Raw genomic sequence first — 18,877 nt, forward strand, 5'->3', positions numbered from 1 at the left:
AATCCAGCCCATAGCAGTTCTGAATATGTATATTTATTTACTTATTTATTTATCCATTTTTCTTATATCCTACAATTATCCAAAAACAAGTTTTGGTTCATTATGGCTTACAATTATAAGGAGGGATTACAGTGTTAGTATTTGATTTCATGTAATTAAGGAACTTTTCTATGCATGAGGTTAGCCATAAGCTTCCTTGAATAAATACGTTTTTAGTCCTAAACTGGAGAGAGTTGTTGATACTATGTCCTTGGGGATTGAGTGCCACCATTTAGAGCCCAGGTAGTTGAATCCAGACATGTACTGTAGATGGATTTGTAGATGGTATAGCTGCAGTTGGGTAGGTGGAGTAATAAGTAGTTCCAGGTACCTGGGTTTGCATTTTTTGGAGATAGTTCGATCAGGTCTAGCATGTAGTCAGGAGCCATGCCTATGGAGGGGCATAATCGAATGGGGCGCCCAAGTTGTCATGAGGGCGTCCTCGCAGGACGGCCCCCGTAAAGGGACGGGGCAACCCGTATTATCGAAACAAGATGGGCACCCATCTTTCTTTTCGATAATACGGTCGGGGATGCCAAAATCATGAAATTTAGGTCGACCTTAGAGATGGTCATCCTTAGGTCGTTTTTGAGATGGTTGTTCCCGGTTTTCGGCGAAAATGGAAACCGAGGATGCCCATCTCAAAAACGACCAAATCCAAGCTATTTGGTCATGGGAGAAGCCAGCATTCATATTGCACTGGTCCCACTCACATGCCAGGACACAAACCGGGCACCCTAGGGGGCACTGCAATGGACTTCACAAATTGCTCCCAGGTGCATAGCTCCCTTACCTTCGGTGCTGAGCCCCCCCCAAAACCCACTCCCCACAACTGTACACCACTATCATAGCCCTAAGGGGTGAAGGGAGGCACCTACATGTGGGTATAGTGGGGTTTGGGGGTGTTTGGAGGGCTCAACATTTACCACCACAAGTGTAACAGGTAGGGGGGGATGGGCCTGGGTCTGCCTGCCGGAAGTGCACTGCACCCACTAAAAACTGCTCCAGGGACTTGCATACTGCTGTCATGGAGCTGGGTATGACATTTGAGGCTGGCATAGAAGCTGGCAAAAAATGTTTTTAATTTTTTGGGGTGGGAGGGGGTTGGTGGCCACTGGGGGAGTAAGGGGAGGACATCCCCGATTCCCTCCAGTGGTCATCTGGTCAATTTGGGCATCTTTTCGAGGCTTGGTCGTGAAAAAAAATGGACCAAGTAAAGTCATCCAAATGCTCGTCAGGGACGCCCTTCTTTTTTCCATTATCGGCCGAGGACGCCATCTCTAAATCATGCCCCAGTCCCACCTTTGGTACAGTGCTGACATGCCGCCGTGAATTTTGGTCGTCCCTGTGACGGAAAGCAGTTGAGGACGCCCAAAATCGGCTTTTGATTATGCCGATTTGGGTGACCCCGATAGAAGGACCCCCATCTCCCGATCTGTGTTGGAAGATGGGCGTCCTTCTCTTTCAAAAATAAGCCTGATAGTATTTTGAAGATTAAGGTGCTAGTTTTGAAGAATAGTCTAGCCTTAACTTAGAGCCAGTGTAGCACTGCAAGCAATGGAGTTATTCTGTCGTAATTTGACTTTTTGAATATTAGTCTTGCTGCCGTGTTTTTGCCGTATATTAATATAAATGCCAGTGCCGGTATATAAATTAAGCCACTAGCCAATGCTGCCTCTGAAAATTACTTCCTAGTGTGAATCAGGTGCAGAACAGATGTTAGGGGTCAACAATTGCAATCGTGCCTGTGGAATATGTGAATCCAACAATGTACTAGTATCTGATAGGGGTGCAAGGCCAGAAAATGTTCATTTTGTGTTGTTCCCCATGTCATTTCAAGGAATGTTCATTTTATTTTTTCCTTCTATCATCACAGAAGAAATGACATGTTGCAAAAGGAGGCAAAACCAACAGTTAAATCTCAATAAATCCTCTCAGCAAACCCTTATATGCAGCCCTGTACCTGGCGAAAAATTCTCTTAGTAACCATGCACCAAAAGTCCATTTACCTCTCCGCATTGCTGCGAGATACTCAATGGCCTCATTAGCATTCATTTTAATGCAATGTGCAGCCTTTATTCCACGAAGCTTAGCACCCACACTTAATCCTTACATGTAATCAAATACTAACACTGTAATCCCTCCTGATAATTGTAAGCCACAATGAACCAAAACTTGTTTTTGGAGGATATAAGAAAAAGGAGCTGATGGGCTGGGAGGATGTAAGAGAAGTGGAAGGACAGTGGTCCAGGCTGAAAGAAGCTATAAATATGGCCACAAACCTTTATGTAAGGGGAATAAATAAAAGCAAGAGAAAAAGGAAACCGATATGGTTCTCCAAGCAAGTGGTTGAAAAAATAAAGGCTAAAGAGTTGGCGTTCCTGAAATACAGAAAAACTCAAGAAGAGGAACATGGAGAGGAATACCGGATGAAACTGAAAGAAGCCAAGAGAGAGATACATCTGGCAAAAGCGCTAGCTGAAGAACAAATGGCTAGAAATGTAAGGAGGAGTGACAAAAATTTCTTCAGGTATATTAGTGAAAGGAGGAAGACTAAAAGGGAATTGTGAGACTGAAAGATGCTGTGAACCACTATGTAGATAATGATGAAGAAAAAGCAAATTTTCTAAATAGATACTTTTGTTCTGTTTTCACAGAAGAAAATCTTGGAGAAGGACCGCGATTGACTGGCAAAAGTATATATGAGAATAGAGTGGATATAGCACCGTTCACAGAAGAGAGTGTGTATGAACAACTTGAAAATCTAAAGGTGGACAAAGCCATGGGACCGAACGGGATCCACCCCAGGATATTGAGGGAGCTCAGAGAGGTTCTGGTGAGTCCTTTTAAAGATTTGTTTAATAAATCCTTGGAGACGGGAGAGGTTCCGTGGGATTGGAGAACAGCGGATGTTGTCCCTCTTCACAAAAGTGGTGATAGGGAAGAAACTGGAAACTACAGGCCGGTAAGCCGCACTTCGGTTATTGGAAAAGTAATGGAAGCGATGCTGAAGGAAAGGATAGTGAGTTTCCTGGAAGCCAATAAGTTGCAAGATCTGAGACAACATGGTTTTACCAAAGGTAAATCGTGCCAAACGAGTCTCATTGAATTCTTTGACTGGGTGACCAGAGAATTGAATCATGGATATGCTATAGACGTAATCTACTTAGACTTCAGGAAAGCTTTTGAGACAGTTCCCCACAGGAGGCTCTTGAATAAACTTGACAGGCTGAAGATAGGACCCGACCTGGTGAACTGGATTAGGAACTGGTTGACAGACAGACGCCAGAGGGTGGTGGTTAATGGAATTCACTCGGATGAGGGAAAGGTGAGTAGTGGAGTGCCTCAGGGATTGGTGCTGGGGCTGATTCTGTTCAATATATTTGTGAGTGACATTGCCGAAGGGTTAGAAGGTAAAGTTTGCCTTTTTGTGGATGATACTAAGATTTGTAACAGAGTGGACACCCAGGAGGGAGTGGAAAACATGAAAAAGGATCTGCAGAAGCTAGAAGAATGGTCTAAGGTTTGGCAATTAAAATTCAATGTGAAGAAATGCAAAGTGATGCACTTAGGGAGTAGAAATCCATGGGAGACGTATGTGTTAGGCGGTGAGAGTCTGATATGTACAGACAGGGAGAGGGATCTTGGGGTGATAGGATCTGAAGGCGACGAAAGTGTGACAAGGCGGTGACTGTAGCTAAAAAGTTGCTAGGCTGTATATAGAGAGATGTGACCAGCAGAAGAAAGGAGGTGTTGATGCACCTGTATAAGTCGTTGGTGAGGCCCCACCTGAAGTATTGTGTTCAGTTTTGGAGGCCGTATCTTGCTAAGGATGTAAAAAGAATTGAAACGGTGCAAAGAAAAGCTACAAAAATGGTATGGGATTTGCGTTACAAGACGTATGAGGAGAGACTTGCTGACCTGAACATGTATACGCTGGAGGAAAGAAGAAACAGGGGTGATATGATACAGATGTTCAAATATTTTAAAGGTATTAATCCGCAAACAAATCTTTTCCAGAGATGGGAATGTGGTAGAACTAGAGGACATGAAATGAGATTGAAGGGGGGCAGACTCAAGAAAAACGTCAGGAAGTATTTTTTCATGGAGAGAGTGGTGGATACTTGGAATGCCCTCCCGCGGTAGGTGGTGGAGATGAAAACGGTAACGGAATTCAAAAATGCGTGGGATAAACATAAAGGAATCCTGTTCAGAAGGAATGGATCCTCAGAAGCTTAGCGGAGATTGGGTGGCAGAGCTGGTGGTAGGAGGCGGGGCTAGTGGTTGGGAGGTGGGGCTAGTGCTGGGCAGACTTCTATGGTCTGTGCCCTAAAAATGACAGATACAAATCAAGGTCAGGTATACACATAAAGTAGCACATATGAATTTATCTTGTGGGCAGACTGGATGAACCGTACAGGTCTTTCTCTGCCGTCACCTACTATGTTACTATCCAGCTCATTTTCGAAAGAGAAGGGCGCCTATCTTCCGACACAAATTGGGAGATGGGCGTCCTTCTCTCAGGGCCAGCCAAATCTGCATAATCGAAAGCCGATTTTGCCGCCCTCAATTGCTTTCCGTCGTGGGGACGGCCAAAGTTCAAGGGGGTGTGTCGCCAGTGTACCAAAGGCGGGACAGGGGCGTGGTTAAGAGATGGCCGTCCTCGGCTGATAATGGAAAAAAGAAGGGCATCCCTGACGAGCATTTAGCCGACTTTAGTTGGTCCCTTTTGTTTCACGACCAAGCCTCGAAAAGGTGCCCGAACTGACCAGATGACCACTGGAGGGAATCGGGGATGACCTCCCCTTACTCCCCCAGTGGCTACCAACCCCCTCCCACCCAAAAAAATTAATTTAAAAAAACATTTTTTTGCCTGCCTCTATGCCAGCCTCAAATGTTATACCCAGTTCCATGACAGTAGTATGCAGGTCCCTGGAGCAGTTTTAGTGGGTGCAGTGCACTTCAGGCAGGCGGACCCAGGCCCATCCCCCCCTACCTGTTACACTTATGGTGGTATATGTGAGCCCTCCAAAACCTACCCGAAACCCACTGTACCCACATCTAGGTGCCCCCCATTACCCTTTAAGGGTTATGGTAGTGTTATACAGTGGGAGTGGGGTTTGGGGGGGGTTGGGGGACTCAGCACACAAGGTAAGGGAGCTATGCACCTGGGAGCAATTTGTGAAGTCCACTGCAGTGCCCCCTAGGGTGCCCGGTTGGTGTCCTGGCATGTGAGGGAGATCAATGCACTACAAATGCTGGCTACTCCCGGTTTTGAGATGGCCACCCTTAGTTTCCATTATTGGCGAAAACCAATGTCAGCCATCTCTAAGGTCAACCCAAATGTTGAGATTTGGCCATCCTCGACCATATTATCGAAATGAAAGATGGCCGCCCATCTTGTTTCGATAATACGGTCGGGTACGCTTCTTTACGGGGCCGTCCTTAGAGATGGGCGCCCTTATAGATGGCCGCCCCCATTCGATTATGCCCCTCTATGTTATCACATTACATTGCTCGACACATAGAACTCGCATTCAAACCTCAGTAGCTATGTGGTTAGGCCTGCGGTAGCTTTCTGCATTGGCCCCTGAGGGTGGTTCTTTCTTCAATCAACATCTATTTCTATGTTTTGTTGGCATTTTTCAGTTAAAACCTAAAACCAGAAGTCCCAAATATAATACTGACAGTCATCTGACTCTTCTACCACCCTAAAGCTTTCATCTCATGGCTGATCACACTTAGCATAGAGTAATATCTCTGCCAGAAAAATCCTTTCCCTTACCTGTCCCCAGAAAGAGCTGCTGAGTTGAAAGCTCTCATTTATCATTTGAAGTAAGGTGAGAAATTCCTTGTCCTCATAGTCAAACCGGTTGCCGAAGACAATGGAGCAGATGACATTTGAGGTCGCTTGGCTGAAGAAGAAGGTGGGATCAAAGGGCATTTCTAGGGCAAGTAAAGAGAAAGACAGGCAATGAAATTCAGACACTTGGACTGGTGGTGCAAAAGATATTTTAGGTCTGTTGGGGGAGAAATGGTAGACATTATGTGTGCTTCTAGGGGAACTATAGCAATGGACTGATGTCATTCAAAATATTATTTATTTATTTATTATTACATTTATATCCCACATTTCCCCACTGATCACAGGCTCAAAGTGGCTTACAAAGTCTGTAGTGCAAGCTACAGTACAAGAAGAACAATTATGCAAATTGAGAATAAGATATAAAATAACAATTAAACATCAAAAGGCAAGAGATAATAACAGGTAATTATTGTCCTTGGATCTGAATTTATAGTAATAGTTAATTCAAGTTAGGTTAAACCTGGGGAATAAGCCTTCTTAAACAATACTGATTGCAATAATTTTCGGAAATTTAAGTAGTTCTGGGTAGAGTTTACTTGTTTGGGTAGAGCATTCCATAATTGAGTGCCTATATATGTAAAGTTGGTGGCGTAAATTGATTTGTATTTAAGGCCATTACAGTCTGGGTAGTGTAAATTCAGATATGATCTTGAGGTACTGAATCTGTTTCTGGGTGGTAAGTCAATTAATTTGAATATATATTCTGGGACTTCACCGAAGATTATCCTGTGAATTAGTGTGCATATTTTAAAGGCTACTCGTTCTCTAATGGGGAGCCAGTGCGAAATTTCTCAAAGTGGTTTTGCATTCAAATAAGCACCTTGATAACTTTGGGTTTTCCAAAGATCAGTCTAGCCGCAGTGTTTTGAGCTGTTTGTAATTTCTTTAGTAGTTGTTCCTTACATCCTGCATAGATAGCATTGCAGTAGTCTATCTGACTTAAGACCATAGATTGTATCAGATTGCAGAAGACATCATGAGGAAAAAATGGTTTTATTCGTTTGAGTCTCCAATGTTAAATGTCGATCAATAGTGATCCCTAGGAGTTTCAAACTATCTGAGATTGGTAAAGAAAGGTTGAGAGTATTTAAAGTAGTGGGATTATATTTGTTATACTGAGATGACAGAATTAAACAATGGGTTCAATGACTCTGTCTCCAAGTATAATTGACTGCAATACACATCTTGATATCCTATAAATGTATTTCAGCAAATTTATGAGGCAAGTTATCAAGGTGCTTATATCATACTTTGATTTACTCTGGGAGTCAACAATCTATGGTATCTCAGTACTGCAGGTTGCTGACTTCCATTGTAAATGAATAACTCTGCTTGAGAGCCACCTCACAAACAGCATTATTGTAGCAGCTCAGGAGCATCGGGCCTCAAACCCGTGCACCTAACAATAGTATCATGCTACTTTTGCTTTTTTCTATACAAGGAAATATGACCTTTAACGGTAGTAGCGTGAAACTACCATTAAAGACGCTATTTTGGAGGTAGCACTAGCAGATTATGAGCAACTGGGGATTGCTCCATCCTGGATGGGAATATGATTGGGGGGTGGCAGGGTCTGGATCAGCACTATGGTCCCTTTAAACTCTGGCCCGGGAGCGTTGGGCTATGGCTTTGAGGCCTAGTGCTCCCAGCACTGTAAAATCACTCCAACTTTTGTCTAGGATTATTTTATTGTGATTTTATGGCAATAACGTGACTTGCGGTGTCACCTGGTGTTCACTGCAAGACAACTTATGGTTTTTATATAGTAATGAACTACTTTCTACACATTTCCATGTTTTGCATCTCATTACTATGTAACCTGCAGTGACATAATTATCAATGCATTAGAGCAAGACAAGATTCGTTAAAGCCTTGTAAGTCGCATTAATGGGCAATTAATGTGACTTAAGGCTTTAATACAGTGTGACAACTTCTCCTGTTAGTGATTATGGTAGCCCAATAATTCCTTTGTCAGCAGACCCTGAACCTTAAGAAAATGCAAAAAACTGTATTTCCTGCCTTTTTTTTTCCTGAACTCTTCCACCAGGCACTTGGCTTCCTCTTGGACTCGGTTTTCGATGCTCCTTTTCCCGAATCCAAAATCCCTCAGGGTCGAGAGGGTGAATCTCCGGAGCTGCTTCCAGGTCTCCCCATTGCTGAAAGCAACCCCTAGTAATAATAAAAAGAAAAAAATATATTTTGGACTGTTTTTAGATTACAGTATGCCAGCGTATTAGTCTGAATTGGCCAGATAATACCAGGGTTGTGCACACCAAAAACTCTGTTTTGTTTGTGATTTTTCATTTTGTTTCTTTGAAATGAAAAATAAAAATTAAGAAACCAAAGGAAAAAAAAACCCAAAACTAAAATAAAACGGTGTTGTGACAGTACAAAGTTTATATCTAAATTTCTCCTTGCCTGCTCCTCACCCTCTGCCTTCATACATAACCACATAGCCAATATCCAATGAGATAGGAGTGATCCCAAGTTAATTCTTTCCTACTGGTTCCATATTTCACAATGGAAGGAAAAGGGGGAGGAGGGACTTCTGAAATGTATGCCCTGTGTTGGAGCTGAGAGGAGGGCACATTAAATACCAGGGAAGGATGGAGGTCTCCTGAGTGTAGCAGGTCTAGGGGGACCCTTTTTATGCCCAACATCTAGGCTGAGGGGAGAGGGTTGAAGGTCTCATGAGACACTGAAGATAGTCTCTGGGAAATTTTCATTTCTTGACACTTCCCTTGTCGTTCCTGAGATTATTTTTTGTTGTTGTGTTTTGTAGAAATATGCTAGCCCTTGCTCTCAGTAAAATACAGGCAAATGGCTCAGGCTAAGAGCTAGGCCTTTAAGAATCAGAAATCACCTTTGACACAGTTACAGTTCACTGTAGCAAATGCTGAAATGAGGTAATTGAGAGCTGGCAAGGGAGGGGGCATTTGCTCTTGTCAACCATCCTGAGACTGGCACCTGCAAGAAGTCATGAGCAAGATGTTTTGATTAAACTGAAAGATAGCAGAGGGTCAGACGCAAGTGGAGGGAAGGGGGAGCTGAGAAGAGCAAAATGACCTGTGAAGTCATCTCACAAGATGCGCTTTGAGCATATCTTGTTTATACTTAGAGCTTGAGAATATGTGACGTCATTCTGATCAACTGATAAGGGCCAAGAGCCCTGGTGACAAAGCTAGGGTCCATTGGAATCAATGGGGCCAAAATAGTATAAAGGAAGCAGTCTGAGGGGTATTAGAGCAGAAGGGAGAAGGAAGGCTACAAGAGAAGACTCCAGAAGGCCAGAGAGAGAGAGGACGTGTCATGTAATGCTGTTCCACCATGTGACTGCCTGATTTGCCTGTACTGCTATTGGTGAGATTGTAATAAACTGTCTTCTTATATCCCAGTGAGTCCTTCTGATTATGGAGCTTGTCAGTGCCCAGTTTATATTATTATATCTACTGAATACTGGGTTTCTTTCTAATTAAGGAGCCTGCTGCTGCTCTGTGTGAAACCGTCATGAGCAGATACCAGGTTGGGGTAATTAAGCACTTAGAGGGGATATGCAATTTTGTCCAGGGTAGTAAAAGGGCCATGGCTCCACTGCCCAAATGGAGATGACAGACCTAATAATTAAACAGTTTTTTTCCAGCATTTTGTTGAGAGCATGTAGACTTTGCAAAGAGGTCACACTCTTCCTAAAACATGCATACTATTTGCAAAGAGGGCACTATTTTCTAAATAGTGCATGTGTTCTGGAGAGAGATTAGAAAAATGAGAGAAGTAGTTGGAAAGGTAGCTTTTATTGAAAAGTTGAAACAGCAGCTATCTGTTTCCATCTCTACAAAGAAGCAAAAGAAAGTGGAGGCAGTAGAAGGTAGTGGCAGCAACAGTATGGGAGAGTCTGCCTGTAAAGCCAATAGAGTAGTATGTGAACCCTGTTCACTGTGGAGAAGTGTATAAAGCAAGTTTTGTCAGATACTGATTCAGTTGATGAGGGAACTGCGGAAGCAGAAGACTGTGATCCATTATGTGATATGGAACAGAATAAAGGAGTAGTGTGACCATCAGGGCAACTTCAGGAACATCAGGACAACGAAGTAATGGAAGAAAAAACCTTTATTGATAGATCCCGGCATGGCACCATGTTTCGGCCAAGTGCCTGCCTCAGGGGCCTTTGTGTGGATAAGATATCTCATATGAATGAATGGACTTTGTTGTGTAGAACACTGGTGTCTTGAAAAAGACGCTCAGTATTTGGCATAGATGAAACACTGAGATTCCGCAATCACTGCTGAGGTGGAAGAAATGCAATACCGGAGACAGGGGGGTCAGTGGGATGCATTTAAGGGGAAAAGTAGGCACCATGAGGGATCAGTGGGATGCATTTAAGGGGAAAGTAGGCACCATGGCAGGTACTACTGGCAGAATTGGTAGCACCCTGTGAGTTACCACTTCCTTTCTACCCTTGATCTGCCTCATGGGAAATACAGAATGGGCTGTGCTGACACAGACAAAAGCTACTACAGTGCAGGGGCATAGCCAGACCTTACGGTGGGAGGGGGCCAGAGCCTGAGATGGGGGGCACATTTTAGTCTGCTGCCCCGCCGCAGTCTCCCCCCCCCCCCCCCCCCGCCACCTCACTGCGTTGCCCTGTCACTCCCCACCCACTACTGCAGCAAATACCTTGGCTGGCGGGGGTCCCCAAACCCCGCTATTGAAGCCTTCTCCAGCACTGGTCTCCAGCACTGCCGCGTTGCCTGCCCTGCTCTCTCTTCCTCCTCACGTCCTGCATGCTCCTTTAAGTGAAACTGAGCATGCTCAATTTCACTAAAAGGAGCATGCAGGACATGAGGGGGAAGAGAGCAGGGCAGGCAACAAGGCGGTGCCGGAGACCAACGCTGGACTAGGCTTCAGCTGGCAGGGGTTGGGGACCCCCACCAGCAAAACCAGGGGCCTGGAGGAAATTTGGGGGTGCCCAGACCCCTGTGGCCCCATGTAGCTATGCCACTGCTACAGTGTCCATAAAGATAAAATTCCTTCTTCTTTGGTTCTCTCAATTTATTGACATCAAGAGACTGTCTTCTTGAGTCTTCTGTTTTTTGTGGTGTTTTGTATCTCCCATTGAATCTGTCAGTCTCTTTGCTTTATATTCCAAAAAGTAGTATGTAATAGTTTGATAAGGAAATTAAGTAACTTGAGTCTCAGGTTGCTGTTGCCACTGTGGAAGACTGAGGTTTCCTTTGAAAATGTTTCTTACCGTGTTTGCGAAACACCTTGTCAAATGAGGGCAGATCTCCTCTTTCACTGAAATCCTCTGATCGAGTTATTAGGGCTTCCTTCACAGCATCATATCCACAAATCACCACCACTCGACGAAGACCCATGTAAATCGTGAAAACAGGACCGTACTTCTTATACAGCTGTTAAAAATGGCAGAAAATATCAAGAGAACCTCTTGTTTTTCCAAAAACATTGTAGGCTTGGCTTTTTGAACAAGTTTTTAATGTGATATTTTAATTCTGTTTTTAGTCTGTTCTTGAATTGTAACTTTCATGGCTTTATTGTAGTTATAACTTTGGAAAAGTGGTATAAGCTGCTAAATAAATAAAGGGGCCAAACTCAGCAGGAGATAACTGGGTTGGAGCATTTTGACATAAAAGAACAGTAATTGTGAGCTCTGGCAGGAATTTGCTGCTTACTTTGGCTACTATGCTGCAAATACAATACAAAATACAATGCAGAACTTTTACTAAGGTGAGCTAAGAGATTCCAAGGCCCCCTTTTATCAAGCCACGTTAGCGGCTGCCACACGGCAATGCCAATGGAGCCCATTCAAAGTGACCTTACCGCACCAGCAGCCGCTAGCGTGGTTTGATACAAGGGGGCTATTGCGCATGCTCACAGTGCTCGCTAAATGATAAGATGCCCATAGGAATGTAATGGGCCAGCCAGCTATGCAGCAGCCTAGAGGAGACTTGCTGAGCTCATCCTTCATCAGCAATGCATCTCTTAACCTGGAGCATTGAAAGCGCCCACCCCAGCCAGGTTTGCTTCCAGGGGCAGAGTCCTTTCCGGGTGGAGCCCGATCCATGATGGTTGCTGGCAAACCCCATGAGGGGGGTTTGAGCTGTGGTTCAGGAAGTACCGGCAGATCTCACAAGGCAGCCCTTGGCTGCAACTGATACGGCTGGTTCAGGAGGAGAGAACCAATAAGTAGTGGATTCTTTACAGCTAATGCCAACTTTCTTCATCTGGACTTACTCAGATAAGTATTTAAAGTTTTCAACCTTCTCTATAGAACAATGGCGTAGCCAGACAGCAGATTTTGGGTGGGCCTAGGCAAGAAGTGGGTGGGCACCAAGTGTTCTCCACCCCACCAAAAAAATGTGGAAAAATGCTTCTCTCCACCTTGGCACTCTGCAGCAGGCATGCGCTGAAAACTGAGCATGCATAGGTACCAGTATCGTGGAGAGCAGCATTTTCGTTACCATCAGGGGGAAGCCTTCAGCAGGCAGAGATTGGGATCCCCACCACCTACCGCTAAATGTGTACTACTGTTGGGTGGGCCTGAGCCCTATGTGGGTGGGCCCCGGCCACCCCAGCCCACCTGTGGCTACACCACTGCTATAGAAGCCAAAACCTGTTTCCTTAGAAACTATATGGGACGCTATTGTTAACATGGAGAAGACTCCATGAGACCAAAATCTGAAGATATATCAACAATTAATGAATGTTGTAACAAAAACTGATCACTTAGGAAAGGTTATGGGATAACTAGATAACAGAGTTCAAGTTGTGGAGAAGGATTATCAAACTGTTATGGAAAAACAACATATTTTTACTCAAGATTCCTTGAATCTTCGTCATAAGGTAGATGACTTGGAAAACAAACAGGAAACATACACTCAGATTTATACATTTTCCAAATCTTCTTTATATCAATTTGTGGAAATGATAATGTTATCAATAGAAATCAAACAAAATAAAACATGGAAAAGAAAATAAGATGATACCTTTTTTATTGGACATAACTTAATACATTTCTTGATTAGCTTTCGAAGGTTGCCCTTTTTCGTCAGATCAGAAATAAGCTAGCTGACAGTGTATATAAGTGAAAACATTCAAGCATTACTATGACAGTCTGACAGGGTGGGAGGATGGGGGTGGGTAGGAGGTATGCATGGGGACATCAAAGCATATCATTGATATTCTAACAGGATGGGTGTGGATAGGTGAGGAGTCCTACCCTGTCAGACTGTCATAGTAATGCTTGAATGTTTTCACTTATATACACTGTCAGCTAGCACATTTGCTTATTTCCGATCTGACGAAGAAGGGCAACCTTCGAAAGCTAATCAAGAAATGTATTAAGTTATGTCCAATAAAAAAGGTATCATCTTATTTTCTTTTCCATGTTTTATTTTGTTTGATTTCTATTGATAACCTTAAGAGTGGACTAACACGGCTACCACACTCCTCTACTGGAAATGATAAAAAATTATTTTTGAAATGTTAAAAGTTTCTGAATCAGCTTGTCAACTTATGACACATATTTATTATATCCCACCATTTAAAAAATTTCATGGGGATGGCGAAGTGGCTCCAAATGTATCTTTGGACTCTTTAAACTCTTTATATATACGTGAAGAAACCCAATGGTTCTGCCCCCCAAAGTATATTTATATTGGGGCCCTTTTACTAAGGTGCGACTACACCTCGAATGCTGTGTTCAATTCTGGTCACTGCATCTCAAAAAAGATGTGTGGAATTAGAAAAAGGTACAGAGAAGGGCAACAAAAGTGATAAAGGGGATGGGATGACTTCCCTATGAGGAAAGGCTGAGGGGAGATATGATAGAGGTCTATAAAATAATGAGTGCAGTAGAACGGGTAGACGTGAATCGTTTGTTTACTCTTTCCAAAAATACTAGGACTAAGGGGCATGCGATGAAGCTACAAGTAGTAAATTTAAAACGAATCTGAGAAAAGTTGTCTTCACTCAACATGTAATTAAACTCTGGAATTCATTGCCAGAGAATGTGGTAAAGGCAGTTAGTTTAACGGGGTTTAAAAAAGGTCTGGATGGCTTCTTAAAGAAAATGTCCATAGACCATTCTTAAATTGACTTGGGGAAAATCTACTGCTTATTTCTGGGATAAGCAGCATAAAATGTATTAAACTTTTTTGGGATCTTGTCAGGTATTTTTGACCTGGATTGACTACTGTTGGAAACAGGATGCTGGGCTTGATGGACCTTTGGTCTCTCCCAGTGTGGCAATACTTATGTACTCACTATCCTTTCCTTTAGTATCCTATGTTACTATGTAGATAAAACACTCAGAAAAGTTATGTTTCTAAAAACTATGCGCATTGTTATACAATACACCTAGTCCATGCCTAATTTAGGCATTTACACCAAGTTTTACTTGATAGAGCTTTCATTCAAGTTTAAGTGTTGATATTGAAAGTTAGAGTTCTCTGATAAAAATGCATAAACTGTTACATTCTATCACCATTGATCTTAACCTGATTCACAGAATCTATGACAAGGCAGATTTAGTGTGTAGAGCCTGAGCTCTTTCATTATAATTTGGGGACCATGGGTCAATTTTAGCAGGCAATGGAAAAGGTGCTGATAGTACCCCCAAGTACCCCCTCAAAAAAGCCCTGCCTATACTAGTTGAATGCTACATAAGAACATAAGAGTAGCCATACTGGGTCAGACCAATGGTCCATCTAGCTCAGTATCCTGTTTTCCAAACAGTGGCCAAGCCAGGTCACAAGTGTCCTGCAGAAACCCAAATTGTGGCAACGTTCCATACTATAAATCCCAGGGCAAGCAGTTGCTTCCCCATGCCTGTCTCAATAGTTAAGGCGGTAGGAGTGATGTATGATCAGAGCGCAGTTCTCTGATCATGTGGGCGGAATATCGAAGCAAGGGGAGGAGAAACATAAGGAGCGGGGACAACAAATATCATCTCTAGATCAACTGTACTGAGAGGGGGAGCAGTAAGCAAGATGAATGGACAGATGAAAATAGTAATCGCAAATTGATTTGGGAAATTCAAGAGAAAAATAATATGTCCTTAATTGAGATTTTAACTTGGCAAGAGAGGTTTCCATGCTGATATAGAGGGAAAAATTGTTCCAGAGGATTGGTGTTCCACACACCCATACCCCTCCTGACGGTGCTTAGATCATCTGATTCCCCACCCCAAACTGCTTACATAATCTGATCCTCTCCACAGTGTCCACATCATATGATACCCACTCCAACAGTGCCCATATCATCCAATCTCCCCTGACAATGCCCACATCCTCTGATCTCCCTCTCCACAGTGCCCACATCATCCAATCCCTATTCCAACTGTGCTCACATCATCTGATCTCCTCATCCAAAACCTTCCCCCCGACCAACTCTCATCCACCCCTCAATTCCTCTGGGACCTACCCAGGGTCTTCCCAGAACCGAGATGGGAAAAAATAGCCGCCTTCCTCCCTAGTGCCCACCCCACAGTACTGTTGTAATACTGTGAGATGACTGCCAGGAGTCAAGGCAGTCAATTTGCTTCCCAGCACAGTCCCAGACGGCAGCAGAGGAGCCAGCTGCCACCCAGGCATCAGTGGACCACCATGGAGACCCCGGGCAGGTCTTGGGTTCAGGGGACAGTCAGGTCTGGGGGAGACTTGTTTTGGGGGATTCAGGATCCGGGAGAGAGTGATCAGACGATGTGGGCATTGCCAGGGGGGATCAGACGATGTACACACTGCTGGAATGGGGATTGGAAGGGGAGAGTGAGCTCTGCCGCACCCTAATATGTCAGCTAGCATGTGCTACTGGATTTCCGGTAGCGCACTTGTACTTACAGCCTCCTCTTGAGGAGGCAGTAAGTTTGGCTGTGCTATTGGCAGTTGGGATAGCTAGTGTGCAGTATGCACCCGGGCGCTAGCTGACACAGCGGGTCACTCCTGGGTTAGGTAGCTAGCGTGGCATTTTTACTGTACGTTGCTGTTTTAATACATTAGCTGCCTAACATATCTTAGTAAAAAGGCTCCCCAAACTATACAATTATTTGGTGAATCCTCTGTCCTCTTTATGCTGAACTTAAAGAATTAAACTCAGACCACTGCTTTTCAACTAAGGTCCATCTCTTTTCTAAAATTTGCATCACCGGAAAAGACTTCTAGTGCCACAACTTTTGATGGGTGGAAACACACAGTTTCAGATCAAGCTGAGAGGTGGAGAGGAGTAACTAACAGGTTCTGAAATTCCAGTGTGTGAAGGAAAGGGCATGCCGTATCTTACTTCTGATGAATTTAGGCATGCTCAAGCATATAGCAAGCACTCCCTTGTCAAAGGCGACATGCCTCCAGCCGCTAAAATAGGCAGTCAACCCCAGAAGACATAAGATAGGGTTAAGTGGCCGTTTTTCTCAATGGAGGAGGATGAAGAGTGGAGTGGAGTGCTGCAGGGATCTGTACTGGGACTGGTGCTATTTTTTTTAAAGAACTTAATTAGTTACCCATACATAGCATACAAAGCTCAGAGAGGCAGCACACACACACACATACATATATATATGTCTAACCCCTTTTTAAACTCTGCTAAGCAAACCGCTTTCACATATATATATATATATATATATATATATATATATATATATATTGTGAAAGCGGTTTGCTTAGCAGAGTTTAAAAAGGGGTTAGACGGTTTCCTAAAGGACAAGTCCATAAACCACTATTAAATGGACTTTATATATAGATATATATATATATAAAGTCCATTTAATAGTGGTTTATGGACTTGTCCTTTAGGAAACCATCTAACCCCTTTTTAAACTCTGCTAAGCAAACCGCTTTCACCTCGTTCTCCGGCAACGAATTCCAGAGTTTAATTATGCGTTGGGTGAAAATTTTTCTTCACCCAACGCATAATTAAACTCTGCAATTCGTTGCCGGAAAACGTGGTGAAGTCGGTTAGCTTGGCAGAGTTTAAAAAGGGGTTAGACGGTTTCCTAAAGGACAAGTCCATAGACCACTACTTAGGAGCTTAGCTGAGATTGGGTGGCAGAGGTGGTGGGGGAGGCGGGGCTGGTGGTTGAGAGGCGGGGCTGGTGGTTGGGAGGCGGGGCTAGTGCTGGGCAGACTTCTACGGTCTGTGCCCTAAAAAAGACAGATACAAATCAAGGTAAGGTATACACAAAAAGTAGCACATATGAGTTTATCTTGTTGGGCAGACTGGATGGACCATGCAGGTCTTTTTCTGCCGTCATCTACTATGTTACTATCCAGCTCATTTTCGAAAGTGATCCCCGGCCATCTTCCGACATAAATTGGGAGATGGCCGGCGATCTCCTGAAACCGGCGAAATTGGTATAATCGAAAGCCAATTTTTTGACACCTTCGCCGCTTTCCCATCACAAAGCCAGCGAAAGTTCAAGGGGGCGTGTCGGCAGGGTACCGAAGGCGGGACATGGGCGTGTTTAAGAGATGGCCAGCTTTACCTGATAATGGAAAAAATAAAACCGGTGATGACGAGTATTTCGCCGGTTTCACTTGGTCCCTTTTTATTCATGACCAAGCCTCAAAAAGGTACCCCAACTGACCACCACACGGAATCGGTGATGACCTCCCCTTAATTATTTTTTTTAATTACATTTGTACCCCGCACTTTTTCCCACTCATGGCAGACTCAATGCGGCAGGCAATGGAGGGTTAAGTGACTTGCCCAGAGTCACAAGGAGCTGCCTGTGGCTGAAGTGGGAATCAAACTCAGTTCCTCAGGACCAAAGTCCACCACCCTAACCACTAGGCCACTCCTCCAAAGCCCCAGTTGATAACCCCCAGTGGTTACCAACCCCCTCCCACCCTAAAAAAACAAACTTTACAACATGTTTTGCCAGCCTCTATGCCCGCCTCAAATGTCATACCTAGCTCCATGACAGCAGTATGCAAGTCCCTGGAGCAGTTTTTAGTGGGTGCAGTGCACTTCAGGCAGGCGGACCCAGGCCCATCCCCCCTACCTGTTACACTTGTGGTGGTAAATGTTGAGCCCTCCAAAAAACCCCAACCCCCACTATACCCACATGTAGGTGCCCCCCTGCACCCCTTAGGGATATGGTAGTGGTATAGAGTTGTGGGGAGTGGGGTTTTGGGGGGGGGGGGTTTGGAGGACTCAGCACCCATGGGACTGGAGCTATGCACCTGGGAGCTATTTTAATTTTTTTTTTTTTTTTAGAAGTGCCCCCTAGGGTGCCCGGTTGGTGTCCTGGCATGTGAGGGGGGCCAGTGCACTACAAATGCTGGCTCCTCCCACGACCAAATGCCTTGTATTTGGCCGGGTTTGAGATGGCCGGTTTCGGTTTCCATTATCGCTAAAAATCGATCCCGGCCATCTCAAACCCGGCCAGCTCTGGCATTTGGCTGGGGCCGAACCATATTATCGAATGAAAAGATGGCCGGCCATCTTTTTCGAAAATACGGTTGGCTCCGCCTGCTTGCAGCGCCGGCCCCGGAGATGGCCGGCCATACAGATGGCCGGTGCCTTTCAATTATGCCCCTCCACGTTACGATGTTACTACTAAATGGACTTGGGAAAAATCCACAATTCCAGGAATAACATGTATAGAATGTTTGTACGTTTGGGAAGCCTGCCAGGTGCCCTTGGCCTGGATTGGCCGCTGTCGTGGGCAGGATGCTGGGCTCGATGGACCCTTGGTCTTTTCCCAGTGTGGCATTACTTATGTACTTATAACCCCCAAATTCTATAAAAGTCGCCAAACATTGCACGCGCAATTTAACTGAATAGCAAGCCAAGCAATTATTGGCACTGACTAGATTTAATTGAAACTTATATGCATAAATTTAGGTGCAGGATCCACACCTAAATTTTACGTGCGAGTTAAAAAAAGGGGTGCGGAAATGAGGGGGTCATAAGTGGAACGGGGTGTCCCTATTATTTATGCACATTGTTCTAGAATAA

At 44.2% G+C, this 18,877-nt stretch overlaps 1 protein-coding gene across 1 annotated transcript in view; it reads right to left on the reverse strand.

Annotated features, from left to right (window-relative positions):
* Positions 1 to 18,877, reverse strand: part of LOC115481007 (cytochrome P450 2G1-like) — a 140,426-nt gene that overhangs the window by 23,560 nt on the left and 97,989 nt on the right. Inside the window, exons 6-8 of the mRNA XM_030219992.1 lie at positions 11,154 to 11,316; positions 7,925 to 8,074; positions 5,825 to 5,985 (exon numbers count right to left, since the gene is read on the reverse strand). Of these exons, the coding sequence (XP_030075852.1) occupies positions 5,825 to 5,985; positions 7,925 to 8,074; positions 11,154 to 11,316 (474 nt within the window). The remainder of the gene's footprint in view (positions 1 to 5,824; positions 5,986 to 7,924; positions 8,075 to 11,153; positions 11,317 to 18,877) is intronic.

The sequence above is a fragment of the Microcaecilia unicolor genome, chromosome 11 (assembly GCF_901765095.1).
Source record: "Microcaecilia unicolor chromosome 11, aMicUni1.1, whole genome shotgun sequence".
Taxonomy (NCBI): Eukaryota; Metazoa; Chordata; class Amphibia; order Gymnophiona; family Siphonopidae; genus Microcaecilia; species Microcaecilia unicolor.